This window comes from Odocoileus virginianus, chromosome 19 (assembly GCF_023699985.2).
Source record: "Odocoileus virginianus isolate 20LAN1187 ecotype Illinois chromosome 19, Ovbor_1.2, whole genome shotgun sequence".
NCBI lineage: Eukaryota > Metazoa > Chordata > Mammalia > Artiodactyla > Cervidae > Odocoileus > Odocoileus virginianus.
The window spans coordinates 2,489,777-2,509,694 of NC_069692.1; the positions used below are offsets into that span (position 1 = coordinate 2,489,777).

The 19,918-nt window shown below is 36.4% G+C and overlaps 1 protein-coding gene across 15 annotated transcripts in view; it reads right to left on the reverse strand.

Annotated features, from left to right (window-relative positions):
- Window positions 1-19,918, reverse strand: part of MYO6 (myosin VI) — a 156,899-nt gene that overhangs the window by 65,536 nt on the left and 71,445 nt on the right. For all 15 annotated transcript variants that reach the window (XM_070480775.1, XM_070480774.1, XM_020901327.2 and 12 more), the window contains exons 5-11: window positions 19,543-19,672; window positions 17,602-17,707; window positions 12,801-12,856; window positions 10,076-10,173; window positions 9,573-9,737; window positions 5,465-5,545; window positions 2,628-2,808 (exon numbers count right to left, since the gene is read on the reverse strand). In XM_070480775.1, coding sequence (XP_070336876.1) covers window positions 2,628-2,808; window positions 5,465-5,545; window positions 9,573-9,737; window positions 10,076-10,173; window positions 12,801-12,856; window positions 17,602-17,707; window positions 19,543-19,672 — 817 coding nt within the window. The remainder of the gene's footprint in view (window positions 1-2,627; window positions 2,809-5,464; window positions 5,546-9,572; window positions 9,738-10,075; window positions 10,174-12,800; window positions 12,857-17,601; window positions 17,708-19,542; window positions 19,673-19,918) is intronic.

The window sequence follows — 19,918 nt, forward strand, 5'->3', positions numbered from 1 at the left end:
AAATGAACTTCTTTGAACAGTTTTTTACAATTGTTCTTATAACGTATATTTCGTTATGTGGAAATTTAAAAACATAGGAACTCCCAATAGGTATTTTTTGCATTTCCATCAAGTAAAAACTTCTAAGTAGCAGTGGGAGCTGTCTACATATTTATTAAAGAATAAATTTTCTGATAAAATGATCACAAAACATCCAGAGCTTTTTCAAATTGCAAAGTCATGCCAAAATTGAGCTCTCTGGGACAGGAAAAAAATAAATTCTAATTAGAAAGAAAGGAAATCTGAATCTATAGGAAGGATTATAGGAATGATCACAATATAATAAAATCTTAGCTATTAAAATAAAAATGACTTAGCTTATTAATTCTTTTGATTTATTGCCTCATCCCAATCTGCTGTGCTTTCTGCTCATTTTCCCTTCAACAGAAGGAAGTTTGAGAAGAAAAATAAAAGACAATGTAAATATCTACTAACTGCCTTTTGACAATTAAATGCTTTCCAACTAACTATATCCACATTCATGATTCTCTGTATACAACTGCATGTCCTACCACAGGGTAATAACACAAGGTGTGTGAACATGCCACCTATCACTTCAAACAAACAATATGTCCAAAGCGTGCATTAATTAAACATTTTTGGATATTATTAATATTCGGAATTTCTACATGCTCCCTTGGTATGATGCCACAGAACAAACAAAAATGCATTCTAACATTCATTACATTTTCAAATTCCTCAAAAAAAACTAGTACAAATTTTAATGCATACTAAGTACATACCTGATATTGCCTAGTTTTTCTTTTTCCTTGTTTCATTCTTAACTGGGAGTAATCAGTATTTTTATTTTACTTTTGCATTAAAAACACAGTGATTACTACATGGCAGGCATAAGTATTTGCATCATTCTACAAACATTTAACTCATTTATTCCTCTTTATGACATGAGGTTGGACCTGGTGTTTATTATTCCCACTTTACAGGTGAGGAAACCGAGACTCAGAGAGGTTAAGTCCCTGGCCCCAGGTCACACAGGCAGGTTAACACACGGTGAAGAGACTGGCCCTAGACAACGTACTCCTACATACCACACTCTGTCATCTGATGCTGAGGTCACAGACTCACAGACACTCAGTCTGAAAGCCATCAAGACTGTCAACTTCCATCTGCTCAGAAAGTTCAGTGACAGAGGGCAACGAGAGGCAGTTATCACACACACCGCAGTGAGTCACATGTGAGGAGAACCAGCTCTCATACCTACAGCCTCACTAGTGACTGTACTACTTAAACTTCTCAGAGGTCCTACTTCTGTAAAATGGAGATAAAATCCTCTATCTCATTATCTTTATTAAGTTCAGATTATGATTATGATGTTTATAATGAAACACAATACAGGAAGGGTCTTGCACATAGCAGACACATTCATTTTTTAATGTTCTTCCTTCCTCTTGTGCCCCGTCCTTATATGCAAACTACTCTTAAGGTAACTGTACTTAAAAAACATTCCCCTTGTGGATTATCTCTTCATTATTTTATGAGTGAAAAAGTCAAGGTTTACAGAGCTTCTGGGATCTGACACTAAAGCCCACATTACTGATTGCTGTGTTAAATGGTGCTTTTGATTTTTTTAAAACAATGTATGTTATGCAGGAATCAACAATCTTTTTCTCTAGAGTATGAGGTTTTAGGCTTTGCCAGCCACGCAGTCTGTCACAACTACCCAACTCTGACACTGCAGCATGAAAGTTGGCATGGATAAGACATAAATAAATGTCTTTATGTGTTCTATTAAAACTTTGCTTGCAAAACAAAAACAGGCAGCTAGTCAGATTTGACCATGAGCCAACCCCTCCATTCACGGATCAAACTTAAGATCATACAAAGAGTTAGTTGCTCAGTCATGTCTGACTCTTTGCAACCCCATGGACTATAGCCCTCTAGGCTCCTCTGTCCATGGAATTCTCCAGGCAAGAATACTGGAGTGAGTAGGCTTTCCCTTCTCCAGGGGATCTGCCCAACCCAGGGATTCAATCTAGGTCTCCTGCATTGCAGGAAGATTTCTTCACCATCTGAGCCACCAGGGAAGACTTGGTATTTACATAGACTGAAACAATATGGTTGAAAAGTTGTATCATGCAGGCATTTAAATGCTTTTTCAATGGGAATCAAGTTTAACTTGTTTTCATTTCCGATAATAATGTATATGGGCTTTTATGTACTCAATTATCCTAACTAACTAATCCAAGTTTAGATCAGTGAAACCAGAAAAACATCAAAATGCCTCAAAAGATAGTAGAGGATTATTCTGTTCACTTATTGGAAAAGTCCAAAAATTTAACCAAATATGACCCTCGTAGTCAGTTACTTATCCTTCATAAAATGAGTTTATTCCTCATCAGTATCACTGCTTTATTCAAAAACAAATTTCACAATAATCAAAAATGCAGCAGCCTTCAGTTGCAAGTTTCATCATGTGAAACAATATAGTCTGGAAATGTAGGGGATTAACAAACTAGCACACACAGTCAATGTACATAGGCAATTGAATGACAGAACTTCAAATTTTACTTCTTTTTAAAACAAAACAAAAAGACCACAAAAAAAAAAAAAAAAAAAAAAAAAACAACCTGAAGTGCTGCCAGCTTCCTCAAAATCAATATTCCCAAGGTGAAGGACACCAGCTACTACCCGGAACAGATCAAGCTTTTCTTCATCATCCAAGCCAATCTTTTTCATGGCTGTGCACATTCTAATAAAATCTCCATGGTCATCCAACAAAGGATCTTTCAAGGAACCTGCCTTAAGATGCTACAAAACAAGAAGACATCAATTAATTGTGGTCTACATTGCTTAAGTATCACCTACACAACTACTCAAGGTCTAGTAATGCACTATATAACATGCAAAAATAAAATGTGTCAATCAGAAAACTTTAGTGTTTAACACATTCAAAAACTGAATGACAGGGCAAAGTGTACACAGGATCTATATATTATTTCTTTCAATGGTGTATGAATCTACACCTATCTCCACAAAAATTCCAGTCAAAAATGGAATGAGATGTTTTCCAATTTAATTACAATTTTAACTCTAAAGCTAAGACATTATATAAAAACATAAATTGAGTGAAAATGAAGGAAATATCTGTGGTTGAATCAACATAAAACCAAAGGTCAAAAAGTACTGAAGTTTTAAAAAACTGTAATACAAAAAAAATAAAAAATAAAAAACTGTAATACAATTTTAAATCTGAGCTGTACCAGTATTCAAAAGCAGTGAACAGTGGAAAGGCTAACAACAATTTTCATGGCCTGGGAGTTAATTTTTAAGCCTTTATCTGTTAGTATATATGAGGTAAAGTGTATCAGTAAGCATTATGCTTATGCTAAGAATTCATGCAATGACTGAAAACATTTCTGAAAAAAATGGCAGAGAAAAATCTCTTTTCTTTAAAGAATGTTCATCTAATGTATTCTTCACTAGAACCTATAACAACTCAGAAAAAGGAAGAAGAAAGTCAGCCCTGCAGAAACTAGAAGGAGGAAAAACAAAGTTACTGGACACAGAAAGACTGGACTAGCAATTTTCCAGAATTTTGAGAATGAATAAGTAAAATTAAACATTAGGTAACAGTGTCAGAATTAACTGGCCATTCTAGACATCCCAAGGAGAGTTGTTTTTTCCCCTGGGTTGCTAATTGCTTCCCAGCTAAAGTTGTAATTGCCTTTCCACAGTCTTTAAAATGTTTAATTATGCACATGTAAAATTTCTGGAAAATGTCTAGACAAGGAAATTTAATTTTATTCTTCAAAGCAGCAAACAATAACATGCAGCCAAATTGAAAAGAAAACACATATCATGCAGAATTTTTAGTCTTGCAATTGATCAGTTACTTCACTTGAAAACTGTTTCTAATCAAATGTCCATGAATATATTGCTATCATAGCAGACTAAAAATACTGCATTCTCCTAAAAATTACACACAGCTTAAAAACACGCCAATGAAACTAGGCAAAGAATTCTGAATAGTCAAAATGATCACCTCATCCTCCTGATACAGAAAACAATAAAAAGCAATTTAAACATATTAAATCCATTAGTCACTTATGTATTTTTATATATAAACTCAATAATGTGAATAAGATTCTTAACAAAGTATGGTGACTCTAGAATCAGAAAGTGAACATTTTCTTCTTAGGAGAGTACAAAGAGTACAATACTCTTTGGAAAGTAAAAATAACATTCTTCTTTCCTCTCCACTCAGTCTTTCCCACACCAAAAGATTAAATGTATATATGTATGTGTTTTTTCCTTTAGGATAGCAGCAATATTCCACCAGGGAATGTCCCAGTTATCTTAGTGAAAATAATACAATTTCTGTATTTCAATGGTACCTTGTAAAAATATAGATTATCATAACAAAAGAGAATACTGTAATAATAATGTCATTTCTTAAAGTCTCAACTATGGATGTTTACAATTTATAATTCAGACATCTGTATCTAAAATGATAAATAAAATGTCAATTTAAACAAACATTAACTGCAGACTCATCTGCTTAGAATTCAAAATAATGGGGATTTTTGTTTTCTGTTCTTTTCTATGAATATATTAAAGATATAATTCTCACTATCTTGAAAGTAGTCAAAAACATCTAACTCACTCAAATGCAGAGACATTAAAAAGTGAATATAATAAAACTTTGTTCAATTAAACACTCAATATAAATCTTTTTAAAAAATTAATAAAGACAATATGAACTAGTCCCTATAATTAATCCTGACTTCGTATTTCATAATTTAAGCTACTTGAGTAGCTACACCTTCATACCACTTACCACCTACACATTGCATCTTAGAATTTATAAAGGTTGTAGATTTTTACATTAAGGATTTTATGCTTTTAAAGTAATACTTAATGGTATAATTATATCCAATTAATCCTAGAAATACAATAATTTGTAAAAGTTACACATAAAACTAAGCTTTTCATTATAATTACAGAAACATGCTGTTTTAAAGAGAAATATCACAATAACACATAATTAGTTCACAACAACGCTCACTCTTTGTGTACATCAAAGCTTATTTCAGCCTTGACACAGATAATAAATTATAAAGAACATATTTTATATTTAATCCTAATGGTTAATATGAGAGTAAGTTTCAAAACTGTTAGCAAAGGATGAATTTTAGGCAGTTTGATACCTTCACATTTGGAAAATAACAAGGAAAAAAGTGCCCTGAGGTCCCACCAAGAAGACCCAGAGCCTGCAGCTTCTAGAGATGGCAAAAGAGGAACAAAGTGCTTCCCGGCGAGAGAGGCGTGAGTGACTGCGGGGTCTTTTACGCATAAGCCTACAAGTAAGAAATCTCACTTGGATTTCAAAATAAAAACAGAATGCATCTTTCAGGACAATTTTTTTGCATTAAAGATTATAATCCGTTTTTAAGGTCTACTTTACCTCAGGAGTTTTTCGGTTCTGTAAAATCTGTTTGTCAGTTTCTTTGTTAGCAAAGTATCTAGTGCAGCCTCGGTTTAAATACTACGACAAAGAAATTTAAAATATAATTAACAATATGATCCACAGGAAAATAACACAAAGGAAAACACAATCTATCCAACAGTGTGAACCATTTCTAAACATAACCTGAGTATCATTTAATCTTTCAATTAAAATCAATACTTCTGTATATCATAAACACTTTACTTCTATTAATCAAACCAGGGATGGTGAACTCTTAACCTGAAAGTTGAATTAAATGATTAACAGAAAAAAACAGTACCATAAAGCTTTCCTACTTTTAAAAGGGAGCAATTTTAAACCTTTACAAGATATGACCTAAATATGCAAAAAGTCTCGAACAAGGACCCACACTGTGGTTGAATATTTTGAGTAATATTTTAAATTCTGAATAATTAACAAATAATATTTTTGAGTTTATTAATTTCTGGTTTTTACAATCAGTCCTTCAAAACATGCCTTTCATAGTGACTGACAGTTAACACTAACTGTACATCAATTACATTTGCTTTATGAACCTTCACAGGTATTCAAATAACAATTTCAGCTTTTATCTCAATGATTTACTTCCCTGCCCAGAAGTTTTTTAAGACTAAGTGCTTTGAAACACAGAACAAGGGAAGCAACTGAAAAGAAAATAATCTACTGGTCTTGAGCAGAATCTATTACCCACATTTAATAGGTGGGGGTTGTTCAGGAAGGAAGTACATAGGGAACAGGATGAGAAAATCTTTTAAACATCTCAGCTTTTCTTAAATCAGGTCACTAGGATTCTACTCTCCAATGACATGAATTCCAAGATTAAATTATACAGATATCAAGAAAAAATTCACAGTAAATTGAATGATTTAGGTATAAATTAATACTGAAGAAAATCAATGGATTTATTTCCCCCTCATTATAGTGAAATATTAAAATACAGTTAAAACCAGAAAATAATATCCAACGAATTTTTCTTTGCAAACTAAAATCTTGAGGGAAAGAATAAAATAAAAGGGATAATACTGGTAAGCAATTTCAACTGACTTTCCAAACAGAGCTCTTTAATTTAGTAGGATAATAGTAGCTTAACTATATGGACCCAAAACAAATGTTTTCTTTGATAGCAAGAGTTTTATCCACCTACTGCAACTGTTTTTATCAAATACTAGGTTTCTAGACAGATGGACTTAATAATAAAACCTAAGAACAATACTTGTTTCTTCTTTTCTTTAACTAGAAACTGTAACTATTCTAGTCACCCATTCTCATTCTATCCAAGTCTAATTTATATTCAAAGATCCTTGCATGGCTATAATGAATACTTCCATGGAACATGTGCAAAAATATTTCAAAATTTTGAATAATACAAGCATTTTTAACCTTTTATTTTCTAAAATACATGTGTAGTTAATATGGATGTTTCTGAACAGACGTAAACTCTATAATTCTTTATATACTAATTTGGATAGAGTCACTGATTTGTATACAGCAGTGATGAAAAAATCTGGGGGCGGGGTGGGGGGAGTGTTCACCCTGCTGCAGTTTCTCCTTTGTTTTTACAACTTTATCCCCGAGTTATTACTGGAGGCCTAAACTAAACCAGAGAAAAACTTGATGAAATGACCAAGACTCAAAGTCACTCTAAGGCAGAATAATTTGGGGGAAGGAACACAGAGGTGCATGCCTGCCTGCCAGAGAGGAATATCCAAGACAGCAGATGTTTTTAGGTAAAACCTAATGCTGTTCCTCTAGTTTTCCTCTTACCACCAAAAGGACTCCCTTGTTAAGAGGAAATCATGCCCCTAGGTCACACCACAGGGACAGGAAACTCTGACCTGATAAAGCATTTCAGAGGCTGCCCTCTTAGGAGGGTGTCCTTGTGACAGGAAAGACTCCACATTCTGAGACAAAGAAACTACGTTCCCAAGCCCCCAAGTGGAAAGAAACACTATGTTAAGACAACAGTCATGTCACTTTATCCTTAACTCAGTGTTGACAAAGCCACATCAACATTATTAAATTCCATGTGATTCACATTAATTTATAGTCCTTTTCTAAAAATCACTGTAGAAAAACACCTCTTCTACTGTCATGAAGATACTATAAAGGCTTCCCTCATAGCTCAGTCGGTGAAGGATCTGCCAGCAATGCAGGAGACCTGGGTTCAATTCCTGGGTCGGAAGATCCCCTGGAGAAGGAAATGGCAACCCACTCCAGTATTCCTGCCTGGAGAACCCCATGGTCAGGGAAGCCAGGCGGGCTACAGTTCGTGGGGTCACAAGAGTCGGACATGACTTAGCGACTACACCACCACCACCCCCAGAGAAGATTAAACATTGCAGAATTACATACACAGATGCAGTTATAAAGCATTTTAAAACAACAGAGTTTTTAAATGTCCAAATATACATTAAAAGAAATTGATTGAAGTAATAAAGAGAAGCCAGGTTGCAAACACACACACAGAACAATAATTAAAGATAAATGTGTGTCATGATTCTCAAGTAGGACTAGGGGCCAAAAAGGACTATGAGAATCACCTGGAGAACTTTACATCGACTGCTCTTCCGATTTGCACCCCACGATTCCCACGTCCCAAATAGGGATGCCATTTTCCAGCTGAGAACTTGTAAATTACACCTACCACCCCCAGTCACCACTTCCCGAAACTGAACACTGACTTGTGATCCTTGGCATTCCTGACTTCCTCATGCTTCTCTCGCAACTCCACTTGTGCTTCCTTTCTTAGACAGCTCGTCTACTCATCCTCTTTACCTGTAGAGTTTGGATCCTGGCACATGCTGTTCTATGTTATGCAATCTCTCTGCACAATCTCATCTCCTCACTCTCACAGTTCATCAGCGTACTGACATCTCGCAAACCTGTCCCCGCAGCTCTGACCTGATCTTAGCCCACCCAACAGTCTTCTGAACAGCTCCACTTAGATAATCCACAGACTCCAAAACTGGACGCATCCTACACACCACAAATCTTCCATCTGGCTCCAACATGGTATTTACAGCCACCCAGTTACCCTAATGAAATCCTGGAAAATAATTTCAGACTCCTCCTTCTCCTTACCTAATTCAGTCTCCTAGTCAGGTCACTTTTACCTCCTGTTTCACACACCCCCTCCTCAGTAACCCTGCCATCGCTAAACCAAATTCAGGCACAGAGTAACTGCTATGTCACCTACAGGTTCCCAACCCACTTACCCATGGTTGCAATTTCTATCCATCCCCTCCTCCACCACCCCACCCCACCCCCCTTAACTCCCTTCAACCACTCCTTACTAACTACAGAAAAAAGACCAAACTCTCTAGCTTCAACTCCCGTTCTTCCTGTCCTGTCCTTCCTGTCCTTCGCTTTAAGCCACTTCCTGCCTTTCTTTATCTCTTTGCATCTACCAGGAATACCCTTTGCATGTTTCTGCCTCTAGTTAACACCTGAAAACCCCTCAGGATTCTGATCAAGCATCAATTGTTCCAGTAAGGTTTTCTCCAAAATTATCAGCTTCCTATGCATCTCTCTTACTCATTCAACATATCAGTCAAAATTGTGTACATGTTTTCCACCAGTTTCTAAATTGCACAGAAGCACGAACTGTGTCTCATTTATCTTTTTAACTATGTCACAATCCTGGTACCCAAAGGGTAAGCAATAAATATTTGTTGAAATGAATTAAGGAAGACAAGTAGGGATCTTTTATTAATATTAATTCAGTGGTCAAACTTTTTTTTTGTAAGTAAGTCAAAGGTAACTGTAAAGCTAGCATTACAGAACTATTATAAACTACTTACTGAAGATAAATTGATAACCAATTGACACAATTAGTTTAGTATCTTTCCTTTTACCTATCCCATTATGTATCTTCTCATACTGTGTTATAAACTAAGCAATAAATCTCCACATAGATCCACTTATTACAGAAGTCATTCTATCACAATACACTGAACTTAATGTAAGTTATATGCAACTAGACATCAAAATCCACTGAAATACGCTTTAGAATAGAAGATAATTCAATTTGGAAAAACTTTATGAAATTTCTTTTCATTCAACCTACCCGAAAATTATCTGGAGAGCTCAGATGAAGTCTTTCCCTAATATCTTCAGAAGCACCAGCACACAACCTATAAAAGATATGATAATTCCTTTCCTCTTTGCCTTGAACACAGATCCTAGATTTCTCTAGAAGATAATGTGAAACAAATCCTCCAACAACTGAACTCTAGAAAACAAAACAGAGAGAAATTATGGTTTTGCATCTAAAGTCTTAAAGTATAACCTACCAATGTTAAACTATCTTTCCTAATAACCATTTGTCTATCAAAGAGGTTGCAACATTTATCAAATAAAGGGGGAAAATAGATAACTATTAATAAACATAAGCTTTAGAATTTACAGTGATCACAGTGAACATATATATTCTCCCAAATATCTAATAGTAAGAGAAAAATTTTAATATATTTGCCATGAGTTCAAGTACACTACCAATTCTATCAAGACCTTTTGCTTTTTCTAAAAACACTTCCCAAATATATTAACCCAAAACTCACTCTCACTTACCTTTTCATTGAAATGTATTTCTACGAATTTCCCAAATCGACTGCTATTATTGTTGCGAACAGTTTTTGCATTTCCAAAAGCTTCTAAGAGTGGGTTAGCTATTAAAAAAGAAATGAAAATATGCCATAAAAAATTAATATGAAGGAAAATTACAAAGCAACATAGCGTTTCCATTTATTAATAAATACATATAACTAGAAAATACTCTCACAAAACTAACACGAATGAATTCACTTGTAACGTCAAATCCCACAAATATTTCTTGACTCCCCCTATGTGTCAGGTCCTATTAAAGTACAAGAGATGGAAAATTTATTCAAAATTTATCAAAAGAAAATGTAAGTGTTATGGCAAAGACTAAATTTTCAAAAATCATTAAATTACAAAATTTATAACTCAACTTTAAAAATCACTCCCTAAATATTTTTATAGTTTCCACATCAGCCCTACATGAGCAGAAAACAGCAAATCTCCTATGATAAAATACAGGCAAAATGTTATTAGTTGACCTATTTTTAAATACATATATTAACATAACCTCCAGATTTAACATTTTTACATGCACATCCAACAAAACCTAACAAATTCAGTTTATAGAACTGTGTACAAAAGGTTCTCAGAACAATAGTTTCTGAAACCCCAAGGAACAAATGTAAAATTTTAATTGTCTTCATTTTATAATGTCTCTTCCCCGCCCACCACATACTCTACATTATTGAGAGAGTTACTAGAGTTTTATACTCACCATAGTCTCAACTATAATTATATCAGATTAGTGCCACTCTTACACATTCCTTCAACAACCTCATAAACTGCTTCATATGTTTATTGCTAGAATATTTCTTATGAAAGAGTCTAAAGTCCATTTCTCTTTGTCTGTCCACAGTAGAAAGCTTAACTAGTCTCCAAATCCATTTAAAGATCACTCGCAGGTTGCTTCACTTGCTAAAATAAGTAACAAAGTACTAAAACCGAAGGAAATGTTAGCATGTATATGTCACCTCAAGATTTCTATGGTCCTGCCAGTTTACATGCACTATCCTCCAGTAAGGGGCTGGAGAAAAATTTGGAATAACCCTTTCCACTGGTCCTCAACTACAGCCTGTTACACATCACACAGACTGTTCTCCTGAAAGAAACTAGGCTTACATCCAATACCAAAGTGAATCTGCGACTCACATAATCAAGTCAGAATATTAATTAGTATTTTATTAATCCCTACTTTATTTACTCATTCAATTTTAAATGACAATTCTCTCACTAAAAGCACTTTACTGTGATTATACCTTGGTGTGCCACCATACATCAGTGAGAACTGTACATAAAATTAGAAAATTATTTATATCAAGAAATATGAAAAATCTTATTGATGTAAACTTTAAAAATGTTTATTAGAGTAGAATTTATATTCATGTACATGCATGTTTACATAATTGTAAAAAGTGTATGTAACTTTTGCCTGCCATGATCTGTCAAAATATATGAAGGGAAGGGAAGTTGCTCAGTCATGTCCAACTCTTTGCAACCCCATGGGCCTACCACACTCCTCCGTCCATGGGATTTTCCAGACAAGAGTACTGGAGTGGGTTGCCATTTCCTTCTCCAGAAAATACATGAAGGCTCCTGACAAATCTTCGTTAAACTGAATTTTTTTTTTTTAATGTCAGGAGTATTAAAAAGAGCACTTAGTAGATAATGCAATTAAGACGTCTGTCTATATGTCCCTTCTCTACAAGTGATGAGCTATTTACTCTTCAGAAAGTTACTTAGACTCTTTTTACCTTAGTTTCTCATCTGTGGAGCAGGGACAAAACACCTACCTCGTATTCTGTGAAGAGGTTAAGTTAGGTAACCCATTTTAAGCCAATCAGACAACACCTAGTGCATCCCACACATGTCAATACCATCATCATTACTAAATACTGAGTGTCCGGTAGGAAGAAGTGGTGAGGGAGGTGTCAAGGAGGCCTGAAACACCTCAAAGAACTACAAGGAAACCAGTGTGACTAAAGCATGAGGATTCACAGGAAAAATGACTCAATCAGACCAGAAGAGGCAGGTACCTGGTCACAAAGAGCAAGGTAGGTTTAACCCTGAGAGACATAGGAAGCCAATAAGAGCTTAGAGCAAAACAGATCATTCCAGCTTCCACACAGAGAGTAGATTATAGGAGGGGAGACCAGAGAGGAACCTGTTGTGGGAGGCTACCGCAGACCTGCCTGGACCAGCAGTGTCCAAACAGGGTATGGGGTCTCTAAGGGGTGTACAGACACTGACTGCTTAAGGAAATCAGTGTACAGACTCTTGCCTTCCAAGGGTACATTTCTGTTAAAATGACTTCCCCCAGCACCTCAATTCCAAATAACCCTCTCCTTTTCTCCTTTACTAAAACAAGGTCAACAAAATGCACAGGAGGCCAGAGGGCTTCCTGTATTCCTTTCACTCATTCATAGCTCCATAAATGATGATGCACATGCCATGTATTAGGTACTATTCCAGGGATTTGGAATCTATAAAATCTCTGCCCTCTTAGTGTGCACATGGGGTCAGGGGAAAAACAACAGACATTAAGTAAATGACAAGATAACAAAGCAGCAAAGATTTGTAAGAGATTGGAGTCTTCTGGATCTCTGTGAGAACATTCCAGAGCACTTAGAGGATTCTTCTAAGTTAATTTCAGTCCATATCTAACAATAAAAAATAAGAATTTAAAAAGTTCTGTCACCTTCAACAATTCTATCATCAATATCTTGACCGGTTCCATAGGATTCAGTCAGATATCTGTTTAAAATACAGGATAAAAAAAAAATGTTAGATGACAATGATATTGCATGTATTATATTGCTTTAAAAAATTTTTTTCTTTATGCATTTTATTGAAGTACAGTTAATTTACAATGTTTCCAGTGTATAGCAAGGTAATTCAGTTATACATATATATATGTTATTTTTGAAATTATTTTCCATTATAGGTTATTACAAGATATTGACTAGAGTTCCTTTTGCTATACAGTAAACCTTTGTTGCTTGTTGCATATCTATTTTTTCCATTAGAAATCTAGCATTCTAGTCATACTAAGTCAAACAAGAGGAATCAAATTATAATAAATATTTTAGGCAAAAATTCATAAATTTTCTGAAACATATATATTACTTATATACATATTTATATAAAAGCTTTTCTACTCCACTTGCTAAAGACTTGAGAAATAACATCAAAAGAAAAAGAAGAGGTGGAAAACTGGAACACATAAACTAAATGAAATGGGAGCACTGAATATGTAATGGAAAAAGTGAAATGAACTAGATAAAAATAATATATCATCATATAATACAGTTGTTTTTAAATGTGGCTGCTTATTAGAAACATATCTGGGGCTCTGGAGAAAAAAGAGGCAATATCTAGGCATTCATATTTTTCAAAAAATTCCAAGATAATTCTGCTATGTATCTGGATTTTAAAAAGTGATTACAGGTTTTTCTATTAGATCATAGTTCTGGTGATACAGAGTTCTATTATTTTTCTGTTGACCAATCATAATACAAATAGTACTGAGTGAGTAATAGTTACATAATTGCAATAGTAAAAGATGTTTTCAGTTTTCACAATCAACAGCCAGACAAAAAATAAAAAATAATTATAATTGCAAGTCATAATGGGAGCATAATTAACTTAACATTATAAAGTAAGTATATACACTTTGGGGGAGTCCAGCAGACTGGTGTGCTAGGTAGAAGTGTACACAGGCACATGTTTCCATCTGCCCAGCCAGCCTATGTCTTTTGCTTGGTGCACTTAATCTATCTACATTTAAGGTAATTATCAGTATCTACGATCCTATTACCGTTTTCTTAATTGTTCATGGTTTATTTTCTGTAGGTCTTTTCCTAGCTTGTGTTTCCTGCCTAGAGAAGTTCCTTTAGCACTGTGGTAAAGCTGGTTTGGTGGTGCTGAATTCTCTTAACTTTTGCTGGTCTGGAAAGCTTTTGATTTCTCCATCAAATCTGAAGGAGAGTCTTGCTGGGTAGAGTATTCTTGGTTGTAGGTTCTTCCCTTCATCACTTTAAACGTATCGTGCCATTCCCTTCTGACTTCTAGAGTTTCTGTTGAGAATCAACTGATATAGCCTGATGGGAGTTCCCTTGTATACTATTTGCTATTTTTCTCTTGGTGCTTTTAATATTTTATCTTTGTCTTTAATTTTTATCAGTTTGATTACTATGTGTTTATCCTACCTGGGACTCTTTGTGTTTCTGGACTTGGTTGACTATTTGCTTTTCCATGTTGGGGAAATTTTCAGCTATTAGGTCTTCAAGTATTTTCCCAGGTCCTTTCTCTCTTCTCTTTCTGGGACCCCTATGATGTGAATGTTGGTATCTTTAAGGTTGTCCCAGAGGTCTCTTAGGCTGTCTTTCTTTTCATTCTTTTTTCTACCTTCTATTTTCTGGCAGTGACTTCCATCATTCTGTCTTCCAGGTCATTTATCCATTCTTCCGTCTCAGCTATTCTGTTATGATTCCTTCTAGTGTATTATTTATCTGTTTGTTTGTTCTTCTAGATCTTTGGTAAAACATTTCTTCCATCTTCTCCACTGTTTTTCCAAGATCTTGGATCATCTTCACTATCATTATTCTGAATTCTTTTTCTGGAAGATTTCCTATCTCTACTTTATTTAGTTGTTTTTCTGGGTTTTTATCCGGTCTCTTCATCCAGAAAACAACTTTCTGCTTTTTCATCCTGTAATGTGGTCTTTATTTTAGCTGCTGTGTGACTGTGGTTGTTCTTGCTTCTTCTGTCTGCCCTCTGATGGAGGAAGCTCAGAGGCTTGTGTAAGCCTCCTGACTGGAGGGAATGGTGATGGGAAAAGCTGAGTCTTGCTAAAAGACGCTTACTCCTTGGAAGGAAAGTTATGACCAACCTAGATAGCATATTAAAAAGCAAAGACATTACTTTGCCAACAAAGGTCCGTCTAGTCAAGGCTATGGTTTTTCCAGTGGTCATGTATGGATGTGAGAGTTGGACTATGAAGAAAGCTGAGCACCGAAAAATTGATGCTTTTAAACTGTGGTGTTGGAGAAGACTCTTGACAGTCCCTTGGACTGCAAGGAGGTCCAACCAGTCCATCCTAGGGGAGATCAGTCCTGGGTGTTCATTGGAAGGACTGATGCTGAAGCTGAAACTCCAATACTTTGGCCACCTCATGCGAAGAGTTGACTTATTGGAAAAGACCCTGATGCTGGGAGGGATTGGGGGCAGGAGGAGAAGGGGACAACAGAGGATGAGATGGCTGGATGGCATCACCAACTCAATGGGCATGAGTTTGGGTAAACTCTAGGAGCTGGTGATGGACAGGGAGGGCTGGTGTGCTGCAATTCATGGGATCGCAAAGAGTCTGACACAACTGAGCGACTGAACTGACTGCTCTGATGGGCAGGGCCTTGCTCAGTAAAGCTTTAATCCACTTATCTGCTGATGGGTGGAGTTACATCCCCTCCCTGATAGTTGTTTGGCCTAAGGAGACCCAGCCCTGGGGTCTAGACTCTAGAGCAGGGTTAATGGCAACCTCTAAGAGGGCTTATGCCATGGGGGACCTTCCAGGACTGCTGCTGTCAATGTTCCTGATTCTGTGATAAGCCCCTGCCGACTGACACCTCCACAGGAGACCCTCCAACACTAGCAGGTAGTTTTGGTTCAATCTCCCCTGGGGTCACTGCTCCTTCCCTCTGGGTCTTGGTGCATGCAAGACTTTGTGCACTCCAAGACTGGAGTCTGTTTCCCACAGTCCCATGGAATTCCTATAAGCAAATCCCGCTGGCCTTCAAGGTCAGATTCCCTGGGGATTCCCAGTCTCTTTGTCAGGTCCCCAGGCTGGGGTTGAGAACTTTCACAACAGTGGGAGAACTTCTTCGGTATTATTTTTCTCCAGTTTGTGGGTCACCCACCTGGCAGGAATGGGATTTTATTTTCTTGCAATTGTGCCCCCCTCACTGTCTCACTGTGGCTTCTTGTCTTTGGACATAGGGTACCTTTTTCAGTGGGTTCCAGTGTCCTTCTGCCTGTTGATGGTTTTTCAACAGCTAGTTTCAAGTTTGGAGCTTTTTCAGGAGGAGATGAGTGTATGTTCTTCTATACTGCCATCTTGAACTGGCAGCCTATATTTCTAATTTTAATATTATTTAACACATCTAACATTGAAACCTGAATCATATACTGGAACAGCTCATATAAATATTACAAATTTGTGTTTAAATGTACCTACTATTCTATTAGGGCTTCCCTGGTGGCTCAGACGGTAAAGCGTCTGTCTGCAATGAGGGAGACCCGGGTTCGATCCCTGGATCGGGAAGATCCCCTGGAGAAGGAAATGGCAACCCACTCCAGTATCCTTGCCTGGAGAATCCCATGAACGGAGGTAGGCTACAGTCCACAGGGTCGCAGAGAGTCGGACACGACTCAGCGACTTCACTTTCAGTTTCTTTCTTTCACTATTCTCTTTTAGCTTTTCTGATATTTAAAATCTTATATGGATGGTCTTTGACATCTAAATCAGCATTATTTTTTTTAGAACTTTTTGGGAACATTCTGATTTTAACCAACTATTGTGTCTCAAATATGATATTCATTACACATAGAAATATTTATCTTTGACGCTGGGAGGAGGGTTGTGGGGAGGTAGAAACGAGAAGGTAAGCCATCACAAACTTAAGGTAAAAAACTATTCTGACCACTCTAATAGCAGGAATATTGAAAACAGAATGTAATGGTTGGATTCTGAAGGAATGGTTGGAGGTTTCCCTTTGCCTAACCAGCACTGGTCTCCTCTAGGATCCTCCTGAGGATAACATGTCAGAGCAAGATTTCAAAACTCCCCAGCTTAGCTTCCACATAAGGTGTCTGTTTTTGTAACAGAAACAGAGCCCACCATTTCAAACTATGTCATAAAGCATGCAAAAGTATTCAAGGTCAACCTGGTCAAATCTCAAGGAGATCTCTGTAACTCTTTGTTCATATCATGTTCAAGGCAACACTATTCACAAGACTCAAGAGATGGAAGCAACCCCAGTGCCTGCTGATGAGTGAATGGATAAACAAGATGTGATACACAAACATTACAGAATACTACTCCTTAAACATGAGGAAAACTCTGATACACACCTCAACATGGACCAATTCTGAGGACATCATGCTAATGCGGGAAAGCCAGTCACAGAAAAACAAAAAGTTGTATATTTCACCTACATGAGGTGTCCAGAGTAGTCAAAATCAAAAAGGCAGGAAGTAAGAACAGTGGTTGCCTGGCATTTGGGTCGGTCGGGGGGGAACGCAGAGTTGTTTAATGGTTATAGGATTTTAGTTTGCAAGATGAAAAGTTCTGGAGATTGGCTGAACGACAATGTGAATATACTTAGCACTACTGAACTGTACACTTAGAAATGGTTAAATTTTATGTTGTATATTTTTTTTTACCACAACTAAAAAATAATCAACTTGTTCAGAACATTTTAGGTCAGGTAAATATTCCTCACCTTAGAACAAATTTTGTATTTTCTGTTTTGCCAGCTCCTGATTCTCCAGATACAATGATGGACTGACTCATCTTGAGCACCTTCATGTCTCGAAAAGCCTTATCAGCTGGAGTAAAAATAACAATACACTATTAGTGATGAACAAAGTATTAAATAAAAATTTCCAAATGATAGAAAGTCCATTTACTAACAAAAAGCACTTGTTCTGAAAGAAATTATAAATGTGTGTTTACAGCTACCAAAATCTTTAAATAAAATCATTTAAAAGTATTCAAAACATCTTTATAAGTATATACTTTAAATGTTCTCTATAATTATCCTGATGCCTAAGTGATATGAAATCCAAATAAACAACTCTTATGTTTGCACTAGAATGTCTCCATATTATGAGCAGTGGCTCAGCTTTTCCTAATACCAGAACATATTTGCAGAGAGATGAAAAATGCTCACTATACATAACTAATGATATCCTCAGAGAATTAAGCAAAAAGTAACAAGCTACCAATTAGGAAATCTGGCAGCCAAAATTCTGCTGCAGAAAAAAAAAAAACACACACACACAACTGCACAACAGACCTGTGGTGTTTTTTTTCCTCCTGTAATTCTACCATTAAACGTAAACATCTTGTAGAATTTACCAACATTTCAAAAATAGGCAAAATTAACTGCTTTCAATTTTTCAGATCTGCCGTTATTTATATATACAATTTTTAACTATCTTCATTATCCTCCAACAATTTAAGCTATATCTTTTGGACTTCACAGACAAGATGAGCACAATTTCATTCTCTTAAAGTGGACTAAATTAAATCTAATTAAAAATGAGGTCCTGACAAGTTGAGCCCTATAAGGCAGCTATTTCTCACCTCAGGCAGGTGCTATACATACCAGTGAAGAAGGTTCTACAGATGGCTTTTTCTCAAAGGACCCAATGCAAACTAATGCAAGAGTGCTCATATCCCTTTGACCAATTCATCAGTAATCTGTTTCACCCAATTTTGTGGAATCGTTATAAACAATTTTTTAGTAGTAAGCAACTACATTTTAAACATGTAACTTCTGTCTAGTGATGAACTTGCTCACCATTTCGTCAGCTGATAGAACACATACAGATGCCCATCAGAGCATCATAGAACTAGTTGCACTGGACTTGGTGCACATATCTACTCTGCCTAGCAGCACCCAGAACATGTTCAGTCAAATCTAGAGGTGAAGCCCAGTTAAGCCAAAACACAGGTACAAAGAGACACGAACTATGCTAGAAACCTGAACCAAAACTTGTCACTATTTAATTCAGTTACGTCTGAATTCCAAGGCTTAGCTAACATCTCTGTACTTGCAGCCACCAGCTATTGGGGGATGCCTCTCAAGCAACTCTGTCTCTGCTTTTCAGAGCTAAGGCCTTTGAGATGAGAGAGAGTGCTCTAGAAAGGCAAAGACAGATGCTGCTGCCCTTCCACGCAGATTCTCCAGAGATTATGAAACATGTGTCACTGTCCATCCTTTACAATTTAAAATGCCCTGATGAGGGATAAAAGATGTCTGTTCTCACATCCCCCTTCCAGCAGAGGTAAAACGTTCACAAGTAAAAGAGCGAATGGTCTGGGCCTCCTTCTTAGTTGCAGAAGGGGGACACTTTAAAGATGGAGTCAAAAGAAAACCTTAGGTCACATTTTATGATGACCTACTTTCAACTGGATGGACACACTTAAGAGAACACAGGCATTTAACAAAGGTAATGAGGTACAACCACCCCATGAGTCAGCAGCAAAAGTATTCTTCCCCACCCTGTGTGAGAGACACGCTCCTAACACAGTGACAGGTTCACGTGCACACAGGCCTTCAGACATTCGGTGCATGGCATCTTTTACTAATCCAAAAGAAAAACTGAATGAGTCTGTACAACTGAAGTAAAAACTAAGATATACTTAAATTACTTACCAATTGCAAACACATGAGGTGGCATCGTCCCAAGGGATTTTCCTTGGTACGACTTTATTGCATCTGAAGAATAGATTTTAGGTATGTCAAAGTATGGGTTCACTGCAATCAGAATGTTGGCCACATAGGTCTAAGTGGGAAAAGCGTAAACATTAAATTTTCCAATTATTATTTTCATTTAAAATCAAACAAAGCTCATAAAAGAAAGAACATACAGCAAGTAGACACCCCCAGTTCTCTCTGTAACTAGAACTCCCAAATCTGCATTTCTAGCCCTAAATATTCCCTGATCTCTACTGGACCCATATTTCTTCAACACTTAATAAATACTTACATCTTCTTATCCCATAGGCATCTAAAACTCGCCACACCCAAA